Source organism: Balaenoptera borealis (genome assembly GCF_965194805.1).
Source record: "Balaenoptera borealis genome assembly, chromosome: 16".
NCBI classification, from domain to species: Eukaryota; Metazoa; Chordata; class Mammalia; order Artiodactyla; family Balaenopteridae; genus Balaenoptera; species Balaenoptera borealis.
The window spans coordinates 50,528,733-50,551,594 of record NC_138872.1 but is presented as its reverse complement, the minus strand read 5'-3'; the positions used below and the strand labels follow the sequence as shown (position 1 = coordinate 50,551,594).

General features: G+C 62.0%; 2 protein-coding genes across 3 annotated transcripts; both read left to right on the top strand.

Annotated features, from left to right (window-relative positions):
* The first annotated feature begins 4,381 nt into the window (after window positions 1-4,381).
* On the top strand, window positions 4,382-16,028 carry FBXL16 (F-box and leucine rich repeat protein 16). Of its 2 annotated transcripts, XM_082359917.1 has the most exons (6): window positions 4,382-4,511; window positions 11,266-11,921; window positions 12,651-13,159; window positions 13,533-13,617; window positions 13,930-13,993; window positions 14,263-16,028. In XM_082359917.1, exons 2-6 carry the CDS (start codon window positions 11,280-11,282, stop codon window positions 14,409-14,411), a joined length of 1,449 nt encoding a protein of 482 aa, XP_082216043.1. In that variant the 5' UTR covers window positions 4,382-4,511; window positions 11,266-11,279; the 3' UTR covers window positions 14,412-16,028. The 2 variants fall into 2 exon arrangements, with proteins under 2 accessions (XP_082216043.1, XP_082216044.1); XM_082359918.1 differs by lacking the exon at window positions 13,533-13,617 and having other exon boundaries at window positions 14,263-14,348.
* A 107-nt stretch (window positions 16,029-16,135) lies between these two features.
* WDR24 (WD repeat domain 24) lies at window positions 16,136-22,861 on the top strand. The gene is made up of 8 exons (XM_082359909.1): window positions 16,136-18,601; window positions 19,796-19,973; window positions 20,122-20,794; window positions 21,323-21,441; window positions 21,520-21,641; window positions 21,735-21,839; window positions 21,928-22,268; window positions 22,443-22,861. Exons 1-8 carry the CDS (start codon window positions 18,121-18,123, stop codon window positions 22,794-22,796), a joined length of 2,373 nt encoding a protein of 790 aa, XP_082216035.1. The 5' UTR covers window positions 16,136-18,120; the 3' UTR covers window positions 22,797-22,861.
* Window position 22,862: the final 1 nt, after the last annotated feature.

The following is a 22,862-nucleotide window of genomic DNA, read 5'->3' as shown; positions in this document are numbered from 1 at the left end:
AGGCTGCCTCTCCTCACGGCTCCTGGCCCCACGCCCTGTGGGTGCTTCCCCGAAGTACCCAGTGTCATAAGCCATCAGAGGTCTGCCACCCACAAGACAGGGCGCCCAGAAGGCCACGCCTGGCCTTGCTTGCTGTGGGTGCAGGAGCAGACATGCTCAGTAAATACCTGGAGAGTGAGTGCATGGATCGATGAAGGATACCCCAAATCTCAGGTAACTCCCCCAACATCTGTGCTCGGTTTGGAGGCTCCTTCATGTGCCCCCAGCTCCAAACCCTTCAGCGCCCTGACCCTCCAAAATGGGCCTCTCTGCATTCCCACTCAAAACCCAAGTCCTGGCAGAGGACTAGAGCAGATGCTGGGACAAGGAGCAGTCCAAGTGAGCCCTGCCCTCCAGCAGGGGAGGCAACCCCACAGGGTAAGGGGCACAGGTGAGGAGCACAGGTGACCGAGGCGGGGGCTGGGCTGGTCCGGGGCCTGTGGGAGCTACACAAAGGCCAGACAGAGGCAATGGGTGTGGAGGGATGGGAAGAGTGCCCCAGGTCTGGGTGGAGCTTAGGGCCAACCAGGGACAGGAAGCTGGCCAGTGGGAGGTGGAACTTGGCTTCGAGGGGACAGTGACCCTAGCTCCTGAGGAAATGGTGAGAAAGCCCAAAAGGGTCAAGTTCTCCCAATTGCCCAAGACCTCCCACTTGGGCTCCCATTTCAGCAGAAGCAGGGGAGAGGGAGAGATGGGGGCTAAGCAGAGGCCAGTTCAGCCTTGCCCCCAGCTGAGCCTGTGGCCGCCCAGACCACTGCAGCCAGGACCTCTTGAATGTGTGCTCTAGTTGGCCCAGGGCTGGGCGCTGCACCCCTTGGAGGGGCTGGGAGCAGGGGACAACGGGGACAGTTCCCACAACTGAGAGCCAAGGGGTGCCAGGAAGCTGCCACCAAGTGACACGCTCCAGTGGTGCCCACCATGAACACTGGCCTGGAATGCTCCTGACCAGCCTGACCTACGGAGCCCTAGGGTGCTGGAGTGACCAGCCCTCCCAGAGACCCCATCAGGGAGACAGTCATATCTGCCAACTCTTCCAGGCAGCCTGAGCTGGTTGCGCTTCACCTGCACACCCCCCCACCTCCACTCCCAGGTGGAATCTGGCCTTGCCCACCTATGAGCCTGTACCTTGGGGCACATGACAAGTTTCCTCCCTTGATGAGAAATCCACCCCCCTCCCCACCCCACATACACCTTGCATCTTCTCTAGGAGCCAAAAACGCAGCTGCAGATTGATTTGCAGCTGAGCTAAAAATAACTGCCAGGCTCCAGCCAGGGCCCGGGAAAATATCCCATTGCTAGGAGACGTTACTGGGAGACCGCCATTGCTAGGCAACAGGGTTGCCATGGTGACAGCTGGGCCCTGAGTCATCCTCAGCCCCGGCTGCTCCACCCGCCTGCCCCTGGTGAGTTGGGCCTGTGTCCCGGGAGGAGGGAAGGCAGGGAGCAGAAGCTGGAAGCAGCAGAGAGGCCTGCTGCCCACCGCCCGCCACCCACAGCTGCCAGGGCCACCCCACGCTGCAAGGTTCTCACTTCTGTGGGCGCCCATCTGGCTTCGGTGGTGAGGACTGGCAAACACACTTGTGGCCTTCCCACCCCACATGGTCCCCTCCCCAGGCACTCTCGGGGCTCCTGCCTCTGGGTGGGGAGCAGAGACAGTGAGGGGCCCAGTGTCCATGTTGCCCCACAGCTTCAGAGCAGGAAGCTTCAGAGCAGGAAGCTTCAGAGCCGGCCTAATCACTAGGGAGCACGGGGCTCTCACCACCTGTGCTGCACTAGGATCTTCAGGGCAACCCCTTGGACCCCAGACTCATTTTCCAGGCGGGGAACTACTTGTCTGAGGCCCCATCCACAGAGGGAAGATTTGGGCCCAGGCATGTGGTTCCAGGGCACACATATCACCCCAGAACTCCCAAGGAAAGGCCTGAGGACCTCCTGTGAGGAGCTTCAGGGAGTTTCAGAGCCACTGCCCCAGGCCTCCAGAGCCATGAGGGTGACCTCCATGGTAAGAAGCCCCATTCCCTGATGTGACAGTGGCTCCCTCTCTCATAGTCTTCCAAGGTCTCAGATCCTCACCCCCTCATGCTCCAGAGCTGGAAAGCCCCAGCTGCCTGGACTGGGGAGACTCCTCCATGCCTAGGCATCAAGACAAGGGGTGCTCCAGTTGAGGGGTGAAGGTACTCCAAGTGAGGGGATGCTCCAGGTGAAGGGATGCTCCAGATGAGGGGTGCTCCAGGTGAGGGGATGCTCCAGGTGAGGGGTGCTCCAGGTGAGGGCATGATCTAGGTGAGGGACATGGTGCCCTCCTGGCCCTGGAGGGAGGCCAGTGTAGCTGAGACTCCAAGAGCAAGGGGCCAGGTACAGGGCAAGGCTGTGGGCTGGCAGTGCCAGAGACTCAGGGCTTTGCAGGCTGCAGCAAAGAACAGAGGGAGCCCTGGGAGCATGGGAACCGCATCTGCACTGTAAAGTGACCCCCCTGCACCTGGGAGAACAGGTGGGGGCAGAGGTGAGCAGGGCACAGGTGTTCAGGAGGCCCCCACGGCAGTATGCATGTCCCTCTGAGCAAGAGCTCTTCGCTCAGATTCTCCCAAGGCAGGTGGCCTCTCGGGCCCCTTTGAGGGCATAACTTGCTCTCTGCCTGGGGCCCTGGCACCTGCTGAGGGGCAAGAGCCCCTCAAAGTGCAAAGTGAAGTCCTGCCTACCAGTCAGGGCACTGTCCACATCGGGGTCCATGCCGACCCACGCCTGCTCTCACGGCGTGGAGGCTGAGCGCACACTAGACGTGACCCGATGGGTCAGACAACACTCTCCCGGTCACCCTGAAGTCATCACGCACCCCCTGCCTGTCCCACCAAGCCTCCCCCTTTGATCACTGTCAGCAGGATGGTGACTCTTCAGTCCCTGCCACACAGAACAGCTGCCTTCACCCCCGCCAGCGTCCCACACACAGCCAGAGTGGCACCCCCCAAACCAGCCAGGGACAGGCCAGCCTGCTCCCCCTCCACTGCCCTCACCTCACACCAGCCCCACTGGGTCCCGCTTCCTGTCAAAATGTTGCCAACAACAGCTGGTTTCATTTTCTGTTAAGACTCTCAGGGGGCTGCCTCTCTGCCCTGAGGCTCTTTCCCTGGTGTGAAAACCCAGCTTTGCTCTCCCTGCACCTGGTCCTTCTGCCATCTCCACTCCCAGGAGGTCCCAGGATGGGCAATATTAGCCTCTGTCCTCTGCCCTGAGCTTGCTGGGAGGCCTGGCATCCCCAGTGGCCCAGACAGAGCCCTCCACACCCTCCCGCCAGGCCCCACCGCTCCCCCCGACCCTAACCTGCCCTATAAAGCTACCACCACCGCGGCCTCCAGGACCTTTGCATATCCCTTCCTGAACAACTTCGTCTGCCCTCTCACCCTTGGGAGACTCAGTTTAAGCGTCTTGTTCTCAGGAGCCCCACTCCCACCACCACCCTCGCGCGGTCACCATCACGTGGCCCTCTTGAACGTTCACCGCACTCGTCACTCTCTGAAATGATCTACTGGCCTCTTGTTTCTCGGCTCTGCGGGTGTGCAATTGCGCTCCTCACTGAGGGAGGTTCCTGGGCCTGGCACCCCGCAGGTGCGCGGGAGATGCGAGGGCCGCGCAGGGTGCCTGGCCACCGGCTCCGCAAGAGGGGCCGGGAGGGGTAGGGTCGGACGGCCGGCGCCCAAGAGCTCGAGTCCTCTCCGCCCCGCAGGATTCGGGGTCCCCACAGCTCCGCAAAAGGCAGGGCTCGCTCCACCCGGCTCTCCCTTTGCGCGCCCAGCCCTTCCCTCGCCTTCCTCCCTCTCCCGCCCTCCCCTGCCCTCCTCTCCCCTCCCCGCCCCGCCGTGCGCCAGGGTTTGTTATTGTGCGGGCGCCCGTGGCGAGGGGAAGCGGGGGTGAGGGCCGGGATGGCGCGTGCCCGCGCGCGCCGCCGCGGGAGCGCGCTGTGCGCGCGGTAGGGCGCGGCGGGGCGGGGCGGGGCTCAGCATCCTCAGCGCCCCCGCCCGGGCTCGCCAACCCGGATTGGCTACCGGCGCCGGGGGCGCGCGAGGGAGCGGCGCTTAAGGCCGGGCGGGGGGCGCGCTCGGCGCCGCCGGCGGCCGGGGAGGAGCGCGGGGAGGAGGGCAGAGGAGGAGGGCGGGGAGGAGGAGGGCGGGGGGGAGGAGGGCGAGGGGAGGGAGGAGGCGCCCGCCCGGCTCCCTGCAAAGCGGCCTTATTTATCTGGGTACAGCCTCAGCCTCCCCGGTGGGAGGCTCGGGGCGGCCGATCCTCTCCCACCCGGGAGCTCCTCTCGAGGCGCGGCAGAGGGGGCCCGGCCAGGCCGGGCGCGGGGCGCGGCCGGGCCCTGACTGCCAGACCAGCACCTCGGCCGCCTCCCCGCTTCGCCGGTGCCCATGCCGGGCTCCCCATGACGGGAGGACGCCCGGTGGACAGCGTGGCATGAGCCAGGAGCCCGGGCCCAGGTAAGGTGTGTGTGCCGGGCCAGGCTTACAGGACGGGGAGGGGGCAGGCCACAACACCGCGGAGGCCACAATGAGGACGAGGCGGGGAGGGGGCTTGGGACAGCGCCGCCGCCACCCCCGGAGGGCTTACGTAACCGCAGCCCCTTCCCTGGCTGCTGCAGCTGGGCCTCCAGCCCTGCCAGGCCTTCCCGCAGCCCTTCACCCCAGTGGCTGGCCTGGTCGAGGCCCGATCCCCATGGCGACTGGACCGAGGCTGGGGGTCGGTGCCACTGTGCTGTTCCCCTGTGGAAGCCGAATTGCAGGTCCCCAGTTGGGTTGGCTGGGTGAAGTCCTGGGCTCCACTGCACTCTGGGCTCCCCACCCCAGCACCATGAGCCCCTGCGCCTGTGAGACAGGTGTTATATACAATTACACTCCAGGAGGAGCTTGTGAACGCGTGGCCCGGTGGCTGATCTGCCTCTGGACACCTGAACCTGGCCCTGTTTGGAGCTGCCACAGTGGGAAGACGAGGCGAAGGGAGGGGGCTGGCCACGTGCCTGGCTCTGGAGGAGGGGTTGGGCGATGTCCAAGGCTGAAGGGCCCCAGAAGGAGAACTGGGCACCCTGAGACTGCTGGAGGAGGGTCTTGTCCTTCTGGGAGTTTGAGTGGGTGGGGAGAGTCCCCACCCTTGACCCCAGAAGGAGAGAAGGCCTGGTTGTTGGAGCATCAGAAAACCCACAGCCCACTGGCCACTCCTCCAGCCCCTCCCAGCCTCTGCACAGGAAGCCTTCCCTCCACGGAGAGAGCAGATGGCAGATGCTGCTTCACCTGCCGCCTCCGAGGGCCCACTGACCAGGGTCAGCTCAGGCCTCCCTGGGGCCAGATGGGGCATGGGGCCCTTTCTTCCAGCAGACTCCTTTGAGGGATACTGGACAGCAGCCTTGGAGCAGAAGGCCTGAGCTGGGTCAGGACCCTGAGAGGTTTGGGGTCCCACAGGCCAGGGCAGAGGCCTGATGGAGACCCACTGGCTTGGCAGGAGGTGGCCACAGGGCTGGACCGAGTGCTGTCTGGGGAGGAGGGAAATTCAAGCCCCAGTCATAAACACTGGCAGAGCAGGGAGGGCTGTTCAGCCCTCAGGGACCCCAGGATTCATCTGGCCCAGTGCCTGCCGCGTCCACGGCCTGGCCTGGCTCCCCCACCTCTACCACCCCTCGCCTTGGGAGGCCTATGGGCGCCTCTAACGCTGGGGAGGTTCATGGGACAGATGCCACCCTGCAGCTCACACCCGCTTCCAGGGCACTTGCATGAGTCCTGTTTCCCACTGCTCAGAAGGAAACAAGTGGCCCCGAGGTCAGGGCACCTGGGACACTCAAGACAGCTGGGCCTCAGGAAGGCTTTCTCAGACAGGGAGACACCTCACCTAGAGGTCGGGGAAGGGGTTCCTTGGCTGGCACTGTCAGCTGTCCACAGCCCCCATCTTGTCACACGTGGGAGCTTGCTGCTGTGTCTCAGAGGGCTGGCTCAGGGGAAGAGCGACGGTGGCAGCAAATGAAGCACTATGGGGTAAGTGGGTGGCCCAGAACCTTCCCTACCAGTGGCCCGGGAGGAGCCTTAGCCAGACCAGCTGCAGAGGGTGGGCTCAGGCCACATTCCTTCCCTTGGCAGTGTTTGAGGCACTAGATGCCCCAGGCCTAGGCCCTGTGGGGCTCAGGTCCTTCAGAGAAGCCAAGATGAGGACTGAAGCCCAACACCCACCCCCGAGGCACCCGGCCCCACATGGCTGAGCTGCCCTGAGTTTGGCCTCAGGACTTGGTCTGCTGAGCACCGACTCAGGTCTCTCCTGAGGCCCACGTGCTCCCTTCCCAGAGCTCCCAGTGCACGGGTGGGGCAGCCCGCACCCCAGAAGCATCTCCGAGCTGGGGGCGGGAGGGGAGCGCTGCTGCTAGGACGTGTGCAAAGTGGCAGGGATGTGAATGTGCCTGAGTCACAGGGCTTGTCATGGAATTTGTCAGCCTGCGCTGTGTCCCCAATCCCAAACTATCCTAGTTGTCACCCCAGCCCCTGGGGCCACCACTGCAGATCGACCTGATGTGAGTTTTTCTGGCTACCAATGCCCTGCCCAGCTCCATGGTCTTCAGCTGGCAGGGAGAACTGGTCAGTGCAGGTTCTACTGGGGCCGGGCCCCCCCAGCATCCAGAGCATACTGCATTACATGGGGGCATCAGGGATGGAGGAAGAGACCTCTGAGCTTAGGGCCATGAGGAGTGGGGCGTTTCCTGGGCATGAGCAATCTAAAAGAAGAGTGTCCCAGTGGTTGACATCAGCTTGCAGCCTCTGGAAGAAGAGCAGGGGCATGACAGGGGCACGCTGGGAGAGACCCCAGCCGAGGGACCCAGGCTGGGAGGGCACAGGGACTGAAGCAGAACAGAGCAGAGAAAGGAGGTAGCAGCAGGTTGGTGGGGGCCCGGGATTGCCCTCTGGACCACCATGCCTGGCCTGAGTCTTGGGGTCAAATCCCAGCTTTGTACAACTTCTGAAAATTCACTCTCTGAGCCTCTCTCTCCCCACTTGTGGTCAGGCAGTGTTTGATGGGCTCAGACCAGCAATGGGTGGGGGGTGGGGCACGTGGTGCTGGGAAGAGCAAAGCAGAACCAGGCTTCCCTCCCCTCTGGTGCTTCCTGTCCCCTGCCCCCTGGGTCTGGCCAGATTATGGGGAACAGGCAGCCAGCTTCCTTAACTCTGCAGCTCTCAAGGGGGGGACTCTGTCAAAAAGGAGAATGAGCCGTCCTCTTCCCAAAGGTCTGAATAACGGCAAGGCCCACCCCAAGCCCCAGGGTCTTGGGAGCCTTCTCAGGGACTCTGGCACCAACCCCTCCCTCCCCTGTGGACACTGGCCTCTGTCACAACCGGGACTGACAAGCTGAGCTACAGCTCTTCCACTGACTGCCTTCCATCCCGCCTCCTGGGCCTCTGTCAGCTGCACCCCTTTCTGCATGACCCTGATAAATGGACTGCCATTCTTTTCATTCAGCAAGCACTCAGAGGCCACTCAGTAGTCATGCTGTCTGTCCTCAAGGAGTCCCCAGCCAAGGAGAGGCAGACAGGTAGACAGTGATGATAATCCATGTGATGGCGGAGACTCTGGAGATGCTTTCTCAGTGCTGGGGGTCCCCCAGGGAGAGGCAGGGGCAGTGCTCACACTGAAGGATGGAAGAGAAGGAGCTGGCAGGGTTAAGGAGCAGGGAGGCCTACTGAGCAAGCGGGGGGACCAGCATGTGCCCAGGCAGAGAGGGGGAGGGGAGGAGGAATGCAGGCCAGAGGGTCTGGCTGAACTGTAGGGTCAGGACTGGAAAGGGGCCAGAAGTGAGGCTGTGAGATGGACTTGCTGGGTCTCGGGGCCCAGTGACTTGACTTGCAGAAGAGGCAGCTCCTTATGAAGCCCCAGCATGGCAATCTGCAGACTCTTAGCCTGGAAGCCACCAAGGTCTGGAGTCCTCCCGCGAACCCCTGGGACCCCCCCATGCTTCACATGAGTCTGCTGGGGAAACACAGAGGCATGGTTAGCTCTCCTAAGTGGCACCCTGATCCAGCTCTGGCTCAGGCTGATGAGGACAAGACAACTGAAGTAGTGACCATCACCTCCCTCCTCCTGGGGTGAACCCAGGACCCTCGAGCCCCTGCAGCCTATCCCAGGAGGAGGCCTCCCCCAGAATTCCACTCCACACAGAGACACAACACACCAGGGGCTGAGGCTAAGAATAGTGCCAGCCTGACCATCTTATTTTAAAAGCCTCTTTTCCTGGCGTTAGCTCCTGGTGCTTATCCCTAAAGGGGAAGTAGTCCCCAGTGGACTGGCAGCTGCCCCTGCCCCATCCTGGCAGGAAAATCCAAGCAGGTCCTCCTAGCCCCACTGGGTGCAGCGGGGGCAGGTACCAAGAAGGTGGGAGGCTCTGCAACCCGTCTGGCTGGGGGGATGGGGCCAGGGTCAGGGCCAGGCAGAGGGGACCTCATCCCAGCCCCCCAGGGACCTCTTGCCTAACTGGCAGGCAGACCCATTTCCGAAGTGAACAGTGAGCATTCTCCCAAAGCCCTGATGCCTGGGCTAAGGTGTGGCTGTTTCTAGTTTTGAGCTAAAGAGCCAGGGCTCAGGCTGGGTCAGAGGCTTAAGGATGAGGAGCAGCCGGAGCACAGGAAGACCATGGACAAGGTTGGGGAGCAGCAGGGCTGCCTCTGTGGGAAGGCAGCTCCAACCCAGGGCGTGGGGGTGGTGCTGACCAACAGGCTGGCCAGTGCCTTCTGGCTGGGGATAGGGTGTGCAATGAGGGGCAGTCAGGCCTTGGACACTCCCCACAGGCTGCTGAGGGCCATCTTTGGCATGGTCCCTCCCTCCTGTGGACTCTTTTCCATGGGCCAGTTCCACCCTGAGGTCTGGAGGGTGGGGATGGGACTGTGGGTGTATGCAAATGTGAGCTCCTGTCGGGGACGGGAAGGGAGCCCCGCAGATGCCCGGGGCATACACGTGATCCCCCCAACTCAGGCAGTCCACGTGCACACCCATGGCTGGGAGAATTTTCAACCTAAATCGGCACTGCTCTTGAGTTATTTCTCCCCTGGTGCCGCCTCCGCCTCCTCCTCCTCCGGATCTTAGCCGAGCGGGCGTCTCCTCCCCCCGCCCCACACCCCAAGCCTCCAGGGCCCCTCCCAGCTCCAGCTGAACTGGGTTTGCCGGGCCGTACCCCTCCCTACCCAACCCCGCCGCTGTCCGTGGTGGAGCGGACCGGGCCTGGCCTGGCCTCCTAGCCCGCGCGAGGCGGCTGGAGGGGCGCTGTCCATGGTGCTGCCGCTGGGCGTCAGGCCGGCCGCGCCTTCTCTGCAGGAAGCCGGCGTGCCCTGCTCTGGGGACACAGAAGGTATTCAGGCTGGGGCTACCCCTCTGTACCCAGCACAAACCACAGGAGGGAGTTGCCAGGATAGCCTCTCCACTGGCCCCAGGAGTGGGGCAGGGGCAATTGTGGGCTTCATCCTGTCCCTCCATGAGGCACTGCTGTCCCAGGATGGTCCCCTCCTATGTACTGGCATTAAGCGATGTTGGGCAGCCCTCATGTCAGGCCACCCCTGCCACTGTGGGCAAACTGTACCTCCTGGGAACCTCCGGTTCCTAATCTGAAAACGGTGGTAACAGTACTGCTTTCCCCTGTGCCCCCAACCCAGGCTGCTGTAAGGTTGAAATACACAATTATCCCGGTGGGCATTCAGCAAATGTTGTGAGGGATGTCGTGTATCAGCCAGTGTGAGGCTGCTACTACCTGGTCATGAGCTGTAGTGAAGGGGCAGCCAAGGTGTGGGAGCCTCCTCTGGGGAGGGAGGCCCTGGGGTGGACTGCCAGCCTGGAAGTTCATGGCTACCAGGGCAGGAAGGCCTTTGGACCCAAAGCTGGTTGGCAGCCATGAGGGCCACATGTTCCAGTAAGACCCTTGGACCCAGCCCAGGATGCACCCCCTCCCCAGATGTGGAATACTGGCAAGTGTTGTCCTGTCCAGGGCTTGGACGCCAGTGGAGGGTGTGGTGCTGGGAAGAGCAGGGCAGGACCACTGGCTCCCCTCCCTCCTGGGGGCTCCTGTCCACTCACCCTTGGGCCAGCAAGCTCACTATGAGCCAGGCACTGCACGTAGTCCTTGTCACATGCTGTCCCGTGGGGCAGTGTCGTCACTTCCCAGGCTTTGAAGTGAGGAAAGTGAGGTTTGGAGAAGGAAGTGGCTCCCCAAAGCCTCATAGCCAGAGTGGGGTGAGCCACTGGGTACGCTACCTCCTTGCTGAATGTCTGAGGTGGGGATGGGCAGGAGATATGGAATGTGGGACAGATGGTAGCACTGTGGGGGTCCTGCTGCCCCTTCTCTCCAGGGTCGTCTGTGCCCAGTGCCCTCTGCCACCCATTCACAGCCTTGGAGGCCTGAGGAGGGGAGCTGGGGGTTGGTCTCAGCCCCCACCCTGTGGGAAGCTCCCTACACATAGCCTTCCACAGCCAGCTCAGTGTCCATGTCTTGGCTCCACCACTTACTATGACCTCAGGCAAGCAACTCATGCTGCCTCAGCCATGACTTCCTCATCTGTACAATGGGTACAGTCATCACATCATCGTCCTCAGTGGGTTGAGTGGAGGATTAAAGAAACAGTATGTGTGCAGGGCTCACTGTGCTGGCATCACGGTAAGCACCCTGGGAAGACACCTGCCCTTTCTCTGGTTAGATTCTGAGCCACAGAACCTCCTGTAGCCACTGAGATTCTCAGAGGCTGGTGTGTGAGTCTCAGATGGCGTACTCAAACCACTCCAGACAGCTACGCTGGCACCCCATAGAGGAGTGGCCAGGGAATACCCCAAACCCTCAGTTCCCCAGCCCCTGTCCAGCAGAGGCAGGCCTGGCAGACATTGATGGTGAGCAGCAAAGGTAAAGGGAGCAGTCATGGGCGAATGTCCCTCCATCTCTGTTCTGTCATCTGTACCTAGGTCTCGAAAAGCTCTGTGAGTGGTATCGAAAAGCTCTGTGAGTGGGTGGAGGTTGAGCTCAGTGCATACAGTAGGTGCTCAAAGAGTGTCATGGTCATGACCAGCCCTGCCTTCCTGTAACTGCTCAGTCAGGGAGGGAGGGACTTACACTCAGATCCTTTCTGTTGGGTGGTTCTGGGAATGGCATGGGAGGGGACGACCATGTGTGGAAAGGAGTCCAGTTCTGCCCTGGCAGCAGACTCACTACCCTCTCCTGGACCCTGTCTGCAGACCGAGCGAGGAAGATGTCGAGCCCGGGTGTCGACGGCGACCCCAAGCCTCCATGCTTGCCTCGCAATGGCCTGGTGAAGCTGCCAGGCCAGCCGAACGGCCTGGGCACAGCCAGCATCACCAAGGGCACGCCGGCTGCCAAGAACCGCCCCTGCCAGCCACCCCCACCCACCCTCCCACCACCCAGCCTGGCTGCCCCACCGCCCCGGGCTGCTCTGGCCGGGGGCCTGTGCCCCCAGGCAGGGCTCCCCCTTGGTGGACCAGCCTTAGCCCCAGTGCCCGGGCCCCCGGTAGAGCGGCCGCCACTGGCCACAGACGAGAAGATCCTCAATGGCCTCTTCTGGTACTTCTCAGCTTGCGAGAGGTGCGTGCTGGCTCAGGTGTGCAAGGCCTGGAGGCGTGTGCTCTACCAGCCCAAGTTCTGGGCGGGCCTCACGCCTGTGCTGCACGCCAAGGAGCTCTACACAGTGCTGCCTGGAGGTGAGAAGGAGTTCGTGAACCTGCAGGGCTTCGCAGCACGTGGCTTTGAGGGTTTCTGCCTGGTCGGTGTCTCCGACCTGGACATCTGTGAGTTCATCGACAACTATGCCCTCTCCAAGAAGGGTGTCAAGGCCATGAGCCTCAAGCGCTCCACCATCACTGATGCCGGCCTGGAGGTGCGCACCACCACTGGCCCAGAAGGGCAGGGATGGGGGGCAGGGCCAGGCAGCAGCCACTCAGCACATGTGGGGGGAGTAGGAAGAAGCTTGGGCACACAAGCAGCAAAGCAGCCAAGGGTGGGGTCGGTGTCCTGAGGAGGAGTGTAGCTCTGGGGTGGGGGGAGCAGGCCTGGCTACATAATTTGGGGGACTAAAATGAAAATTTGGGTTCCTTGTTCAAAGATGACTAAGAATTGCAAGACAGCAACAGCAAAGCAGTCAATTAAATGCGAGGCCATGCATGCCCAAGAAGCTCACATTGGGTAGGGAGGATGCTGGAGGAGGTGGGAGGAACAGGGGCAAAGGTCAGAGGAGCAGCTGTGGAGGCAGCCCCTTCCCCAGGACCTGGACTCTAACATCACATCATTAACACCTATGGCTCTGAGCACCTGCTCTGGCCAGGCCCTGGACTCCCAGGCCCCCTGTGCCCTGCCTCTTTTAGATGTTGTTCAAGTGTAACGAACACACTGTAAAGTGCACTTGTCAGAATACAGCTTGATGCATGTTTACACCATATACACGCTCAAGAACACAGCTTACTGCCCCTTGGCGGGCTCCTTCTGCCCTGTCTCCTACCATCCTCACCACGCCCTGGGGGAAGGGGCGTGTCTGGGGAAAATGTGGTAGGGTTGCACCCTGGCGAGGGGGAGGTCGGGGCCTCCTGACCCCGCGCCTGCCCGCCCTCAGGTGATGCTGGAGCAGATGCAGGGCGTGGTGCGCCTCGAGCTGTCAGGCTGTAACGACTTCACCGAAGCTGGGCTGTGGTCCAGCCTGAGCGCGCGCATCACCTCGCTGAGTGTGAGCGACTGCATCAACGTGGCCGACGACGCCATCGCGGCCATCTCTCAGCTGCTGCCCAACCTGGCTGAGCTGAGCTTGCAGGCCTACCACGTGACGGACACAGCACTGGCTTACTTCACGGCACGCCAGGGCCACAGCACGCACACGCTGCGCCTGCTCTCCTGCTGGGAGATCACCAACCACGGCGTGGTCAACGTGGTGCACAGCCTGCCCAACCTCACCGCACTCAGCCTCTCTGGCTGCTCCAAGGTCACTGACGATGGTGTCGAGCTTGTGGCCGAGAACCTGCGCAAGCTACGCAGCCTCGACCTATCGTGGTGCCCACGCATCACCGACATGGCGCTCGAGTACGTGGCCTGCGACCTGCACCGCCTGGAGGAGCTCGTGCTGGACAGGTGTGCGCGTCCCCCACCCCGGGGCCATGGAGGGCGGGGCTGAGCGAGGCCTGCCGGACCTCTAAGCAGGGAGCCTAGTGGACTAGTGGACAGGCCTATAGCTAGAGTAGGGCTGCAGCAAGGGGGGGGGAGGGGCCCTCATAAGAGGTCTGCCTAGTGTGGGCTATAACGCGAGAGCAGGGCTGAGCTGTGTCCCCCCAGTAGGGAATACCACCGAGGGTTCAGGTGGGGGCGGAGCCTCGGTGGGGCGGGGCTATGGAAAGGGCGGGGCATGTTGGGGCAGGAGGGGAGTTCACGCCCGGGACACTTCGGGAAAAGGAGGAAGGGGTCGGGTGTTTTGAAGGTGGGCAGCCTCCTTCTGTTGCGACCACAGGTGTGTACGCATTACGGACACTGGCCTCAGCTATTTGTCCACCATGTCGTCCCTTCGCAGCCTCTACCTGCGATGGTGCTGCCAGGTATCAGCCCTCCATGCCTCCAGAGATCGGGGAGTAGGCAGGGGAGGTGGGGGGCACGGGGAAAGCCCCCACCCAGACAAGCCGCTGACCTGCACCCGGCCCGCTCAGATCCTGTAAGGAAGTCTGGGATCCCTCCACACCCAAGCGGCCGACGTAAGCGAAGCGCAGAGTCCCCAGGGCCTCACCGACTCCTTGGGGAGCTGAGAACCCCCGTTTTGAACCCACCCCCTGCCCCCTATGGCCTGACCCCAGGAGTGGGGCTCCCTCGGGGCGCGAACGGAAATAGTTAACTCGCCCCGCCTTCCCGCCCAGGTGCAGGACTTCGGGCTGAAGCACCTCCTGGCCATGAGGAGTTTGCGTCTCTTGTCTCTGGCAGGTGAGACCCCCCCCCCCCCGCCGCCCTCCTGGACAGTGACCACCCACCCCCATTAGTCCGACTCCGCCAGCCCTGCCGGGTCCCCTGTGCAGACCCATACCTGGTGCTGACTCGCTGAGTCCCAAGTCCCAGTCAGAAGGCGGAGACGCCGGGCAAAGTTTAGCCTGGCCCGGTCCTGCCCGGCTCCCGAGCTCCCTCCCCCAGCCCTGCCCTCCAGAGCCGCCGGGCCGCGCCCACTCAGCCGCCGCCCCGCCTCCCGCCCGACGCAGGCTGCCCGCTGCTGACCGCCACAGGGCTGTCGGGCCTGGTGCAGCTGCAGGAGCTGGAGGAGCTGGAGCTGACCAACTGCCCTGGGGCTACCCCCGAGCTCTTCAAGTACTTTTCGCAGCACCTGCCCCGCTGCCTCGTCGTCGAGTAGCGCGGGGCCTCCCCGCCTCTCGGCCCCTCGCTCTCCTCCCAGCCCCGCCTCGAGCAGGGAGGGCGGTGGGCGGGCCAGCCCCGCGCACGCACGCACCCTCGGGGAATTTGTGCATGCCCCTCGCACCCGCAACTGCACGCCCGCCCTCCACCACGCCACAGCCGCCGCCATCGTTTGCCCGCCCGCTGGGTGCGGGGGGCTGGGGCTCGGTCCTGCGGGCTCTTTGAGCTCGCCAGACGGCCGCCCCTATCGCCTTCCCCGCCACACCCCGCTCTGTCTCCCCGCTGTCCCCCCCACCCCTGGCAGGGCCCAGGGGGATTGAGGGGAGCTGGGTCCCCCAGGACACAGGGGACCGGAAGAGACCCCAGGGCTTCGCGCATCTTCCACTGCACCGCGCCTGGAGCCCTCCGAGGGGTACGAGGGGAAACAGGCTGCCGCCAAAGCCATGGCCCGCCCAGGAGCCCAAGTCCCACCCGCCCTTCCCCCACCTCATACCAGCCTGACCCCAGCGACCTCCCCTCTTCCTTGCCGCTGTGTGAGACAGGCCGTGCTCGCCCCACCCCCATCCACAGGCCTAAGGTCCTTGGGCCCTGGCCAGGCTAGGGCAGAATTGGATTAGGAGAGGGACCGCTGGGCTGACAGTGACCCTGGCATAATCAACATTAGCCCAGCTGGCTCCAGTCCACTTCACCCCAGGGGTGGTACAGCTACCCTGAGAGACCTGAAGCTGGAGCGACCATCAGGGCCTGCAGGCCTTGGGAGCAGTCCTGGGTGGACCCTGCCCCGCAGCCCCTGTAGCCAGCTGGGCCCAGGCCCCTCAGCATCACACTTCACCCAGGGCAGGTATCCGTCAGGTGGAAGCTGGAAAAGGGGGCCCCAGCCAGCGGCTCCGATCTTCCAGTGGCCAGCTCACCCTCAACACCCAGAGGAGGGAGGGCTCCTTTCTAGCCTCACCCCCCTCCCCAGCTTCCCAAACTTCTACCTGCCCACATGGGTTCACCGTGTTCTGTCCAATCCCAATATATTGGGAGGTCCCAGGGGTGCTGGCACATCTTGGCAATTACTGAGGAGGGGGCTGGGACCCCTTTCCATCCCAACCTTGAGCCCCAGGATATACAGCACCCACATCCAATCTTGGGACACTCCCCCCACCCCCCATCCGGTTGGAAGAGAGTAACCAGTTTCCAGAGAGCCAGAGAGTGAGAGAGAGAGAGAAAGAGCGAGCGAGAGATGCTGTTGAAGAGAAACAGTTCAACAGCCCAAAGATTTCCCTGCCCCTGGAGCGCTGGCCAGAGGCTCCAGGGCTGAGGTGGTCAGGAGCCAGTTTCTTCAGCCCCTCCTCCCCACAGCTCCCTAGTGGGGAGGGGCAGCTGTCCATTTGTCCAAAGTATTAATGCAACTGAAGCTGTGATATTTCCAACGACTGTAGGAGGAAAAATTAGGGGGAGAGAGGAAAACAAAACCAACCAACCCCTAAAATCATTTTCTTATTGTACATACGACCTCATTCTCCTGTATATGCGGAAGATATAACCTTATATTTGGTAAGTGTTTCTTGTGCTATTTTATCACGTGATCTGTTTATAAAAATATATATTAAAAAAGTTGTAAAAACACGTCTGAATTGGTTTTAGGTCATGACGCCATGGTGGGGGGAAGGTGTATCTGTCCTGAGTGGCCCAAGTCTGAATTTTTGTGCCCCTCTCAACTCATCAGACTTACTGGTTCTTTCAACAAACGTGCAGAGGCTGGTAACACTGTGCCAGACTGGAAACCCAGCAGCGACCAACAGAAGGTCCCTAACCTCTCACTGCTTCAGGGAGGGGAGAGACACTAAAATCATTACACATAACATTCCCTCCAAAATATCTAGGATCTAGCCCATCCTTCAAGAAGGGCAAAAATGAGGCCTGTTTCATGCACAGGGTAACTAAGAATAGGAATGGGTCAGGGATATCCTAAAACGGGTCCGCAACACCCCCCCACCCCCGGCTGCAGAGCAGGAGGTGAGCGGCAGGCAAGCAAGCGAAGCTTCATCTGCCGCTCCCCATCGATTGCATTACCACCTGAACCATCGCTCACATTACCGCCTGAACCCCCCCAGCCCCCACCCCACGTCCGTGGAAAAATTGTCTTCCACGAAACTGGTCCCTGGTACCAAAAAGGTTGGGGTCCGCTGTCCTAAAAGATCACACAGTGCAGCACAGACAGACCAGGGCTCATACCCAGGAGAGAAAGGCAGGCTCACAGAGTCACTGATTGAGCCAAGCCGCTTGTGTGAACAGGTCGGGTCAGGCACTCGAGCTCTTGGAGACAGAGACAGATGTAATCCCTGCCTGGTTGAGTTCACACTCGTGTGCAACAGATGATAACCAGTATACAAAGGAATGGGTTGTGACAAGCGCTGTGGAGGTGACAGTGACTGGAGAGGCCACGTTAGATGGGGTGGCCAGGGAAGGCCTCTAAGAACGTGACATTTAAGCTGAACTCTGAAGGAGAAGGAGAAGCCTTCTGGAGAGGACAGCAGGCGAAAACGTGCGATGGCCATGAGGCAGGGAAGAGCTTGCCCAGCTGGAAGAAGGGCTAGAAGCCGCCGTGGCTGGAGGTGCGCGGAGAGGAAGAGGCCGCGAGTTTGGGATTTACTCACAGCGCGGTGGGGACTTATGGGGGACCTTAGGCCGAAGAGTGGTACCTGACTGCTGTGCGGAGTTCAGATCAGGGGGAACGAGGAACCGAGGGAGAGCCGTTAGAAGGCTGCTCCTGGGGTCCCGGGGAGGGCGAGCAAGAAGGCGGAGACGATGGAGGGATTCAGGACTAGTTTAGGGATGCCTGGACTTGCTGATGGACCTTGCGGCAGAGATGAGCACTAGCATTAAAATACTGCGATAAAAAAAAAACCACCACTCGAGGCGGAACCGGGGGAGCCCCTCTACCCTAGTTCTGGTCAACCCCTCCGCCCCCACCAGCGCAGCTGCCTGATCCGGAACTTTTGTGGTGTGGGCACCCGCCTCCGGCGAGGGGCTGGCAAGAAAAGGACCACGTCCGGCGGGGGACGGGAAAGAGACGGGCTGCTTCCGGCGCGGCGGTTCCTCCCCGGCCCGGCAATTTTAGGAAATGGTTCGGGTGCTCTCGGAAGGAGAGACTTCTCCGTTCGGCTGGCTCTGTTCCCGCTGCCTCCGCTCCCCCGCAACCTCCGCGCCGCCAGCCTCTCCTGCCTCCGGTCCCGCCAGACGCCCCCAGGCTCCTTAAACAGCTTGGTCCTTGAAGTCCCTCTGTGTCCCTCGCGCCTCTGTAGCCTGTGTTCTCCGGGCTCCTCTATCCTTCTGCCCCCCTTCCAGAGGCCGACTTTGCGGACGGTGGGGACCACCTGGCTTCCCGGGCGGGATTGACTGACCGAACGTCCAGTGACTATCCTAATCTGGCAGTTGTGGGGTTGGAGAGGTGGCCTGGCCTGGGACTGACCAGGTAGGGTCTTCCCCAGAAGTCAGACATGGGACTGACTGGCCTCAGGGCAGCTATGGCGCCTTCTGAACGCCCAGCCAGGGTGATGGAATTTGCCTGTCAGACTGACTGACTAATGGTGGACTGCCCTGGACTAAGCAGTTTTGGAGGAACCACCCAGGGTAAAGGCTCTGAACTGACAGGCCCCTACCCCCAGGCTGACCAGCCCTGCCAACTTCACTGACCTATCCCCACCACCCGTGCAGCCATGGAGAAGATGTCCCGTGTGACTACAGCCCTGGGCGGCAGCACGCTGACGGGCCGCACCATGCACTGCCACCTGGATGCACCAGCCAACGCCATTAGTGTGTGCCGTGACGCGGCCCAGGTGGTCGTGGCAGGCCGCAGCATCTTCAAGATCTATGCCATTGAGGAGGAGCAGTTTGTGGAGAAGCTGAACCTGCGTGTGGGCCGCAAGCCCTCGCTCAACCTGAGCTGTGCAGATGTTGTTTGGCACCAGATGGACGAGAACCTGCTTGCCACGGCGGCGACCAATGGCGTCGTGGTCACCTGGAACCTGGGCCGGCCGTCCCGCAACAAGCAGGACCAGCTGTTTACGGAGCACAAACGCACGGTGAACAAAGTCTGCTTCCACCCCACTGAGGCCCACGTGCTGCTCAGTGGCTCCCAGGATGGCTTCATGAAGTGCTTCGACCTTCGCAGGAAGGACTCTGTCAGCACCTTCTCGGGTGAGGCCCTTGGAGGCGGGTCGGGCAGGTGTGCATCTCTGCAGGTGGCTGGCCTGTCTAGGCGGGTTGAGAAATGCTGTGTGCATCAAAGGCCCTCAGATGTGCTCTCAGAGAGCTTCCTGGAGGAGGAGCCAGACGAGCTGGCACTGGAAGAGTGGGTGGAGGTGAGCAGGGAAGGGGCAGGGCAGGGGTAGGCCTGGTGGAAGTGTGAGGGGTACCTGGAGTGTGGTCACAGCTCTGATGCACTTATGGAGTCAGCAGGAGTCAAGGCTGGGTATGGGATCAGGGAGAGAGCAGGGCCTGAGCAGATCCACAGCCCACCTGGGCAGCTGAGCAGAGGGTTTGTTTTGCTGTCTCCTCTTTCCGTGCCTCAGAGCTCCAGGCCACCTCATTGCACAAAGTCTACCTCCAGGGTCCTCAGCCCAGGGAAGCAGTGGGGAGTGGTGCACTGCCTGGTCTCCCCCCAGTTCTCTTCCCAGCAGGCGCAGCTCCCTGACAACCCCCCTTGAGCCAGCTCTCCCTTTTCACCTCGATGAGACCAAGTGAAGCACAGGGCAGAGCCCAGAGAGAATCTGAGGGCCTCTTAAGACAGACCTTGAGCTACCTGTTCTGGGGAAAAGCTGGACACTGCACTCAGAGGCTCTTGGTGCGGTGGTCCACAGGGGTGGACATATACCCTCAAGGTGTCCAGTGCTCTGGGGCTGACCTGGCAGCTCCAGCTCAAGGTGTAGGAACTGGGCAGATCCTGGGGCATCCCATCCATGCCTCCGTGGGCCGGAGGCCCCCGAAGGATTGTATTCGGCCCACTGAGGCCCCTGTTCACTCAGTGCTCTGATACCTGGTCCTGAAGCTGACCACAGCTTCGCCCAAGGACTGATGTCAGGTGCAGAATCCAGGGAAAATCGAGGTCCAGGAGTCTGTGTCAAAAACCACCCAATGTCTTGTGTCCCTCTCACCATCCCAGGCTATTGTGTCTGCTCTGCCAGGCCTCTCCTCGCCCCTGTCCACCCTGGGCAGGCCTTGGCAGTATCTACTCCACCCTCTAGGCCTCCTGGCCTGTGCCACGGGCAGGCATGTGACACCAGTCCACATCCATTCCGAGGGATCCCCCTTGGTTGCTCTCCCTCCTGGAGTCCCTGTAGGCTACCCAACCCCCCACCCCCAACTCTCCCTCCACTGACGTCCTGCCCACAGGCCAGTCTGAGAGTGTGCGTGACGTCCAGTTCAGCATCCGGGACTACTTCACCTTCGCCTCCACCTTTGAGAACGGCAACGTGCAGCTCTGGGACATTCGGCGGCCCGACCGCTGTGAGAGAATGTTCACAGCCCACAATGGGCCTGTCTTCTGCTGCGACTGGCACCCCGAGGACAGGTGTGGGGTGGGGTGGGGGCTGGGGCAATGGGGCAAGATGGGTGGGGCTTATGGAAGGGCTCTCTCACTGCCTCAAGACCTGTGAGACAGAGTGGGGAGCCCTCCCACCCCAAAAGAGGTCACTGAGGACCTCACGGGCCTTCCACAGGGGCTGGTTGGCCACAGGTGGGCGTGACAAGATGGTAAAGGTCTGGGACATGACCACACACCGCGCTAAGGAGGTGCACTGCGTGCAAACCATTGCATCCGTGGCCAGAGTCAAGTGGCGGCCTGAGTGCCGCCACCACCTAGCTACGTGCTCCATGATGGTGGACCACAACATCTACGTGTGGGACGTGCGCCGGCCTTTTGTGCCAGCTGCCATGTTTGAGGAGCACCGCGATGTCACGACAGGCATTGCCTGGCGCCACCCGCACGATCCCTCCTTCCTGCTCTCCGGCTCCAAGGACAGCACCCTATGCCAGCACCTGTTCCGTGATGCCAGCCAGCCTGTTGAGCGTGCCAACCCTGAGGGCCTCTGCTATGGCCTCTTTGGGGATCTGGCCTTCGCAGCCAAGGAGAGCCTAGTGGCCACTGAGTCGGGGCGCAAGCCCTACACTGGGGATCGGCGCCACCCAATTTTCTTCAAGCGCAAGTTGGACCCTGCCGAGCCCTTCTCAGGCCTCGCCTCCAGTGCCCTCAGTGTCTTTGAGATGGAGCCTGGCAGCAGTAGCATGAGCTGGTTCGTGGACACGGCTGAGCGTTATGCCCTGGCTGGCCGGCCACTGGCCGAGCTTTGTGACCACAATGCGAAAGTGGCTCGGGACCTTGGCCGCAACCAGGTACATAGGGCTGGGCTGAGGGCCATGACCTTGGTGCAGGGTCAGGGAGCTCATCTGACTGCTGCGCCCAGACCCTACCCTGAGTTCAGTGCTCAGTTCTGGTTGAGGTCACCACCAGCTCTTGCCCCAGTAACTAAGGGTGTCCAGAGCCCCAAGTGGGCCAGATGCCAGTGCCATTCCTGGGATGCAGGTCTGGGGTGCTGTGGGGCTGGAGCCCCCTCTTCTGGCTTATCCTTGCTTTTAGACTTCCCAAGGTGTCCAGCCCTACAGAGAAGACCCACATTGCCTCGCTTATCACCTCCCGGGGACCCCAGGCTCATTTCCATGCTTCTTTCTGTGCCTCTACAGGATCGAGGCTAGGGTTTTTGTCTTTCCATGGGCATCGGTTTCCCACCTGGGGCGGGCCAGGACATTGGGTCCCTGGGGCAGCTGAAAGCTGAGGGTTTGTGGTTCCATCCAGGCAGAGGGGGGCCTGCACGGGGCGCCAGGGACCCAGGACCCCCGTGAGTGACCAGTGCCCACCCCTAGGTGGCGCAGACGTGGACCATGCTACGGATCATCTACTGTAGTCCTGGCCTGGTGCCCACCACCAACCTTAACCACAGCGTGGGCAAGGGCAGCTCCTGTGGCCTGCCACTCATGAACAGGTAGACATCTGGGGGCGGCTTTCCCCAGAGGGTGGGATTGTTGGGGCCCACCCATCCATCGGCCTTCCCTGCCTCCAGTTTCAATCTAAAGGATATGGCCCCAGGGCTGGGCAGTGAGACTCGGCTGGACCGCAGCAAGGGTGACGCACGGAGTGACACAGTGCTGCTGGACTCCTCAGCCACGCTTATCACCAACGAAGGTAGGCTGGGAGCAGACGCAGGGCATTCATGGGAGTGGGACTGGGGCCTCCCAGAGTGAGCTGGCCCTGCAATGCTCTCCCTCCCTCGGGCAGATAACGAGGAGACCGAGGGCAGCGACGTGCCTGCCGATTACTTGCTGGGCGATGTGGAAGGTGAGGATGATGAGCTGTACCTGCTGGACCCGGAACACGCTCACTGTAAGTGGGGGCTTGGGGAGGGGTGGGGCCAGGAGGCGGGGCCAGAAGCTCATACCCTGCCTACCCCCCCCCCTCCCCTGCATCGCAGCTGAGGAGCCCGAGTATGTGCTGCCCCAGGAAGCCTTCCCACTGCGCCACGAGATTGTGGACACCCCACCCGGGCCTGAGCACCTGCAAGACAAGGCCGACTCGCCCCATGTGAGTGGCAATGAGGCAGATGCAGCCTCCCTGGTGCCTGTGGACTCTTCCTTCTCACTCATCTCCATCTCACACGCACTGTACGACAGCCGCCTGCCGCCTGACTTCTTCAGTGCCCTGGTGTGCGACATGCTGCGCTTCTATGCGGAGCAGGGTGACGTGCAGATGGCCGTGTCCGTGCTCATTGTGCTGGGTGAACGCGTGCGCAAAGACATCGACGAGCAGACCCAGGTGGGTGATAGGGTCTGGGGGGTCTCCCTGGAGCAGCTGCCACCCCCAGGACTACCCCTCCACGCCCCACCTGCACCCGCCCCTCTGTCTGTGCCCAGCACACTTGGGGGAAGCTCCTCAGTGTGCTGGAAACCCTGGTCTCTTACCTCCTTCCTCCCCTCCCTGCACCACCAGGAGCACTGGTACACGTCCTACATCGACTTGCTGCAGCGCTTCTGCCTCTGGAATGTGTCCAACCAGGTGGTCAAGCTCAGCACCAGCCGTGCCATCAGCTGCCTCAACCAGGCCTCCACCACCCTGCACGTCAACTGCAGCCACTGCAAGCGGCCCATGAGCAGCCGGGGCTGGGTCTGCGACAGGTGCCACCACTGTGCCAGCATGTGCGCTGTCTGCCACCACGTGGTCAAGGGTCTGTTCGTGTGGTGCCAGGGCTGCAGTCACGGCGGCCACCTGCAGCACATCATGAAGTGGCTGGAGGGCAGCTCCCACTGCCCCGCCGGCTGCGGCCACCTGTGCGAGTACTCCTGACTCGCCTGCCGGACCCGGATGGGTGTGCGGGGCTTGTGAACTAAATAAAGGAAGCGGGAGACGTAG

Bases quoted from the DNA above. Each gene is read 5' to 3' on its own strand.
- WDR24 (XM_082359909.1), top strand. From the start codon at position 18,121: ATGGAGAAGATGTCCCGTGTGACTACAGCCCTGGGCGGCAGCACGCTG. The intron at 18,602-19,795 runs GTGAGGCCCTTG...TCCTGCCCACAG, and splicing joins CTCTGTCAGCACCTTCTCGG to GCCAGTCTGAGAGTGTGCGT. The intron at 21,442-21,519 runs GTAGACATCTGG...CCCTGCCTCCAG, and splicing joins GGCCTGCCACTCATGAACAG to TTTCAATCTAAAGGATATGG.
- FBXL16 (XM_082359917.1), top strand. From the start codon at position 11,280: ATGTCGAGCCCGGGTGTCGACGGCGACCCCAAGCCTCCATGCTTGCCT. The intron at 11,922-12,650 runs GTGCGCACCACC...GCCCGCCCTCAG, and splicing joins TCACTGATGCCGGCCTGGAG to GTGATGCTGGAGCAGATGCA. The intron at 13,994-14,262 runs GTGAGACCCCCC...CGCCCGACGCAG, and splicing joins GCGTCTCTTGTCTCTGGCAG to GCTGCCCGCTGCTGACCGCC.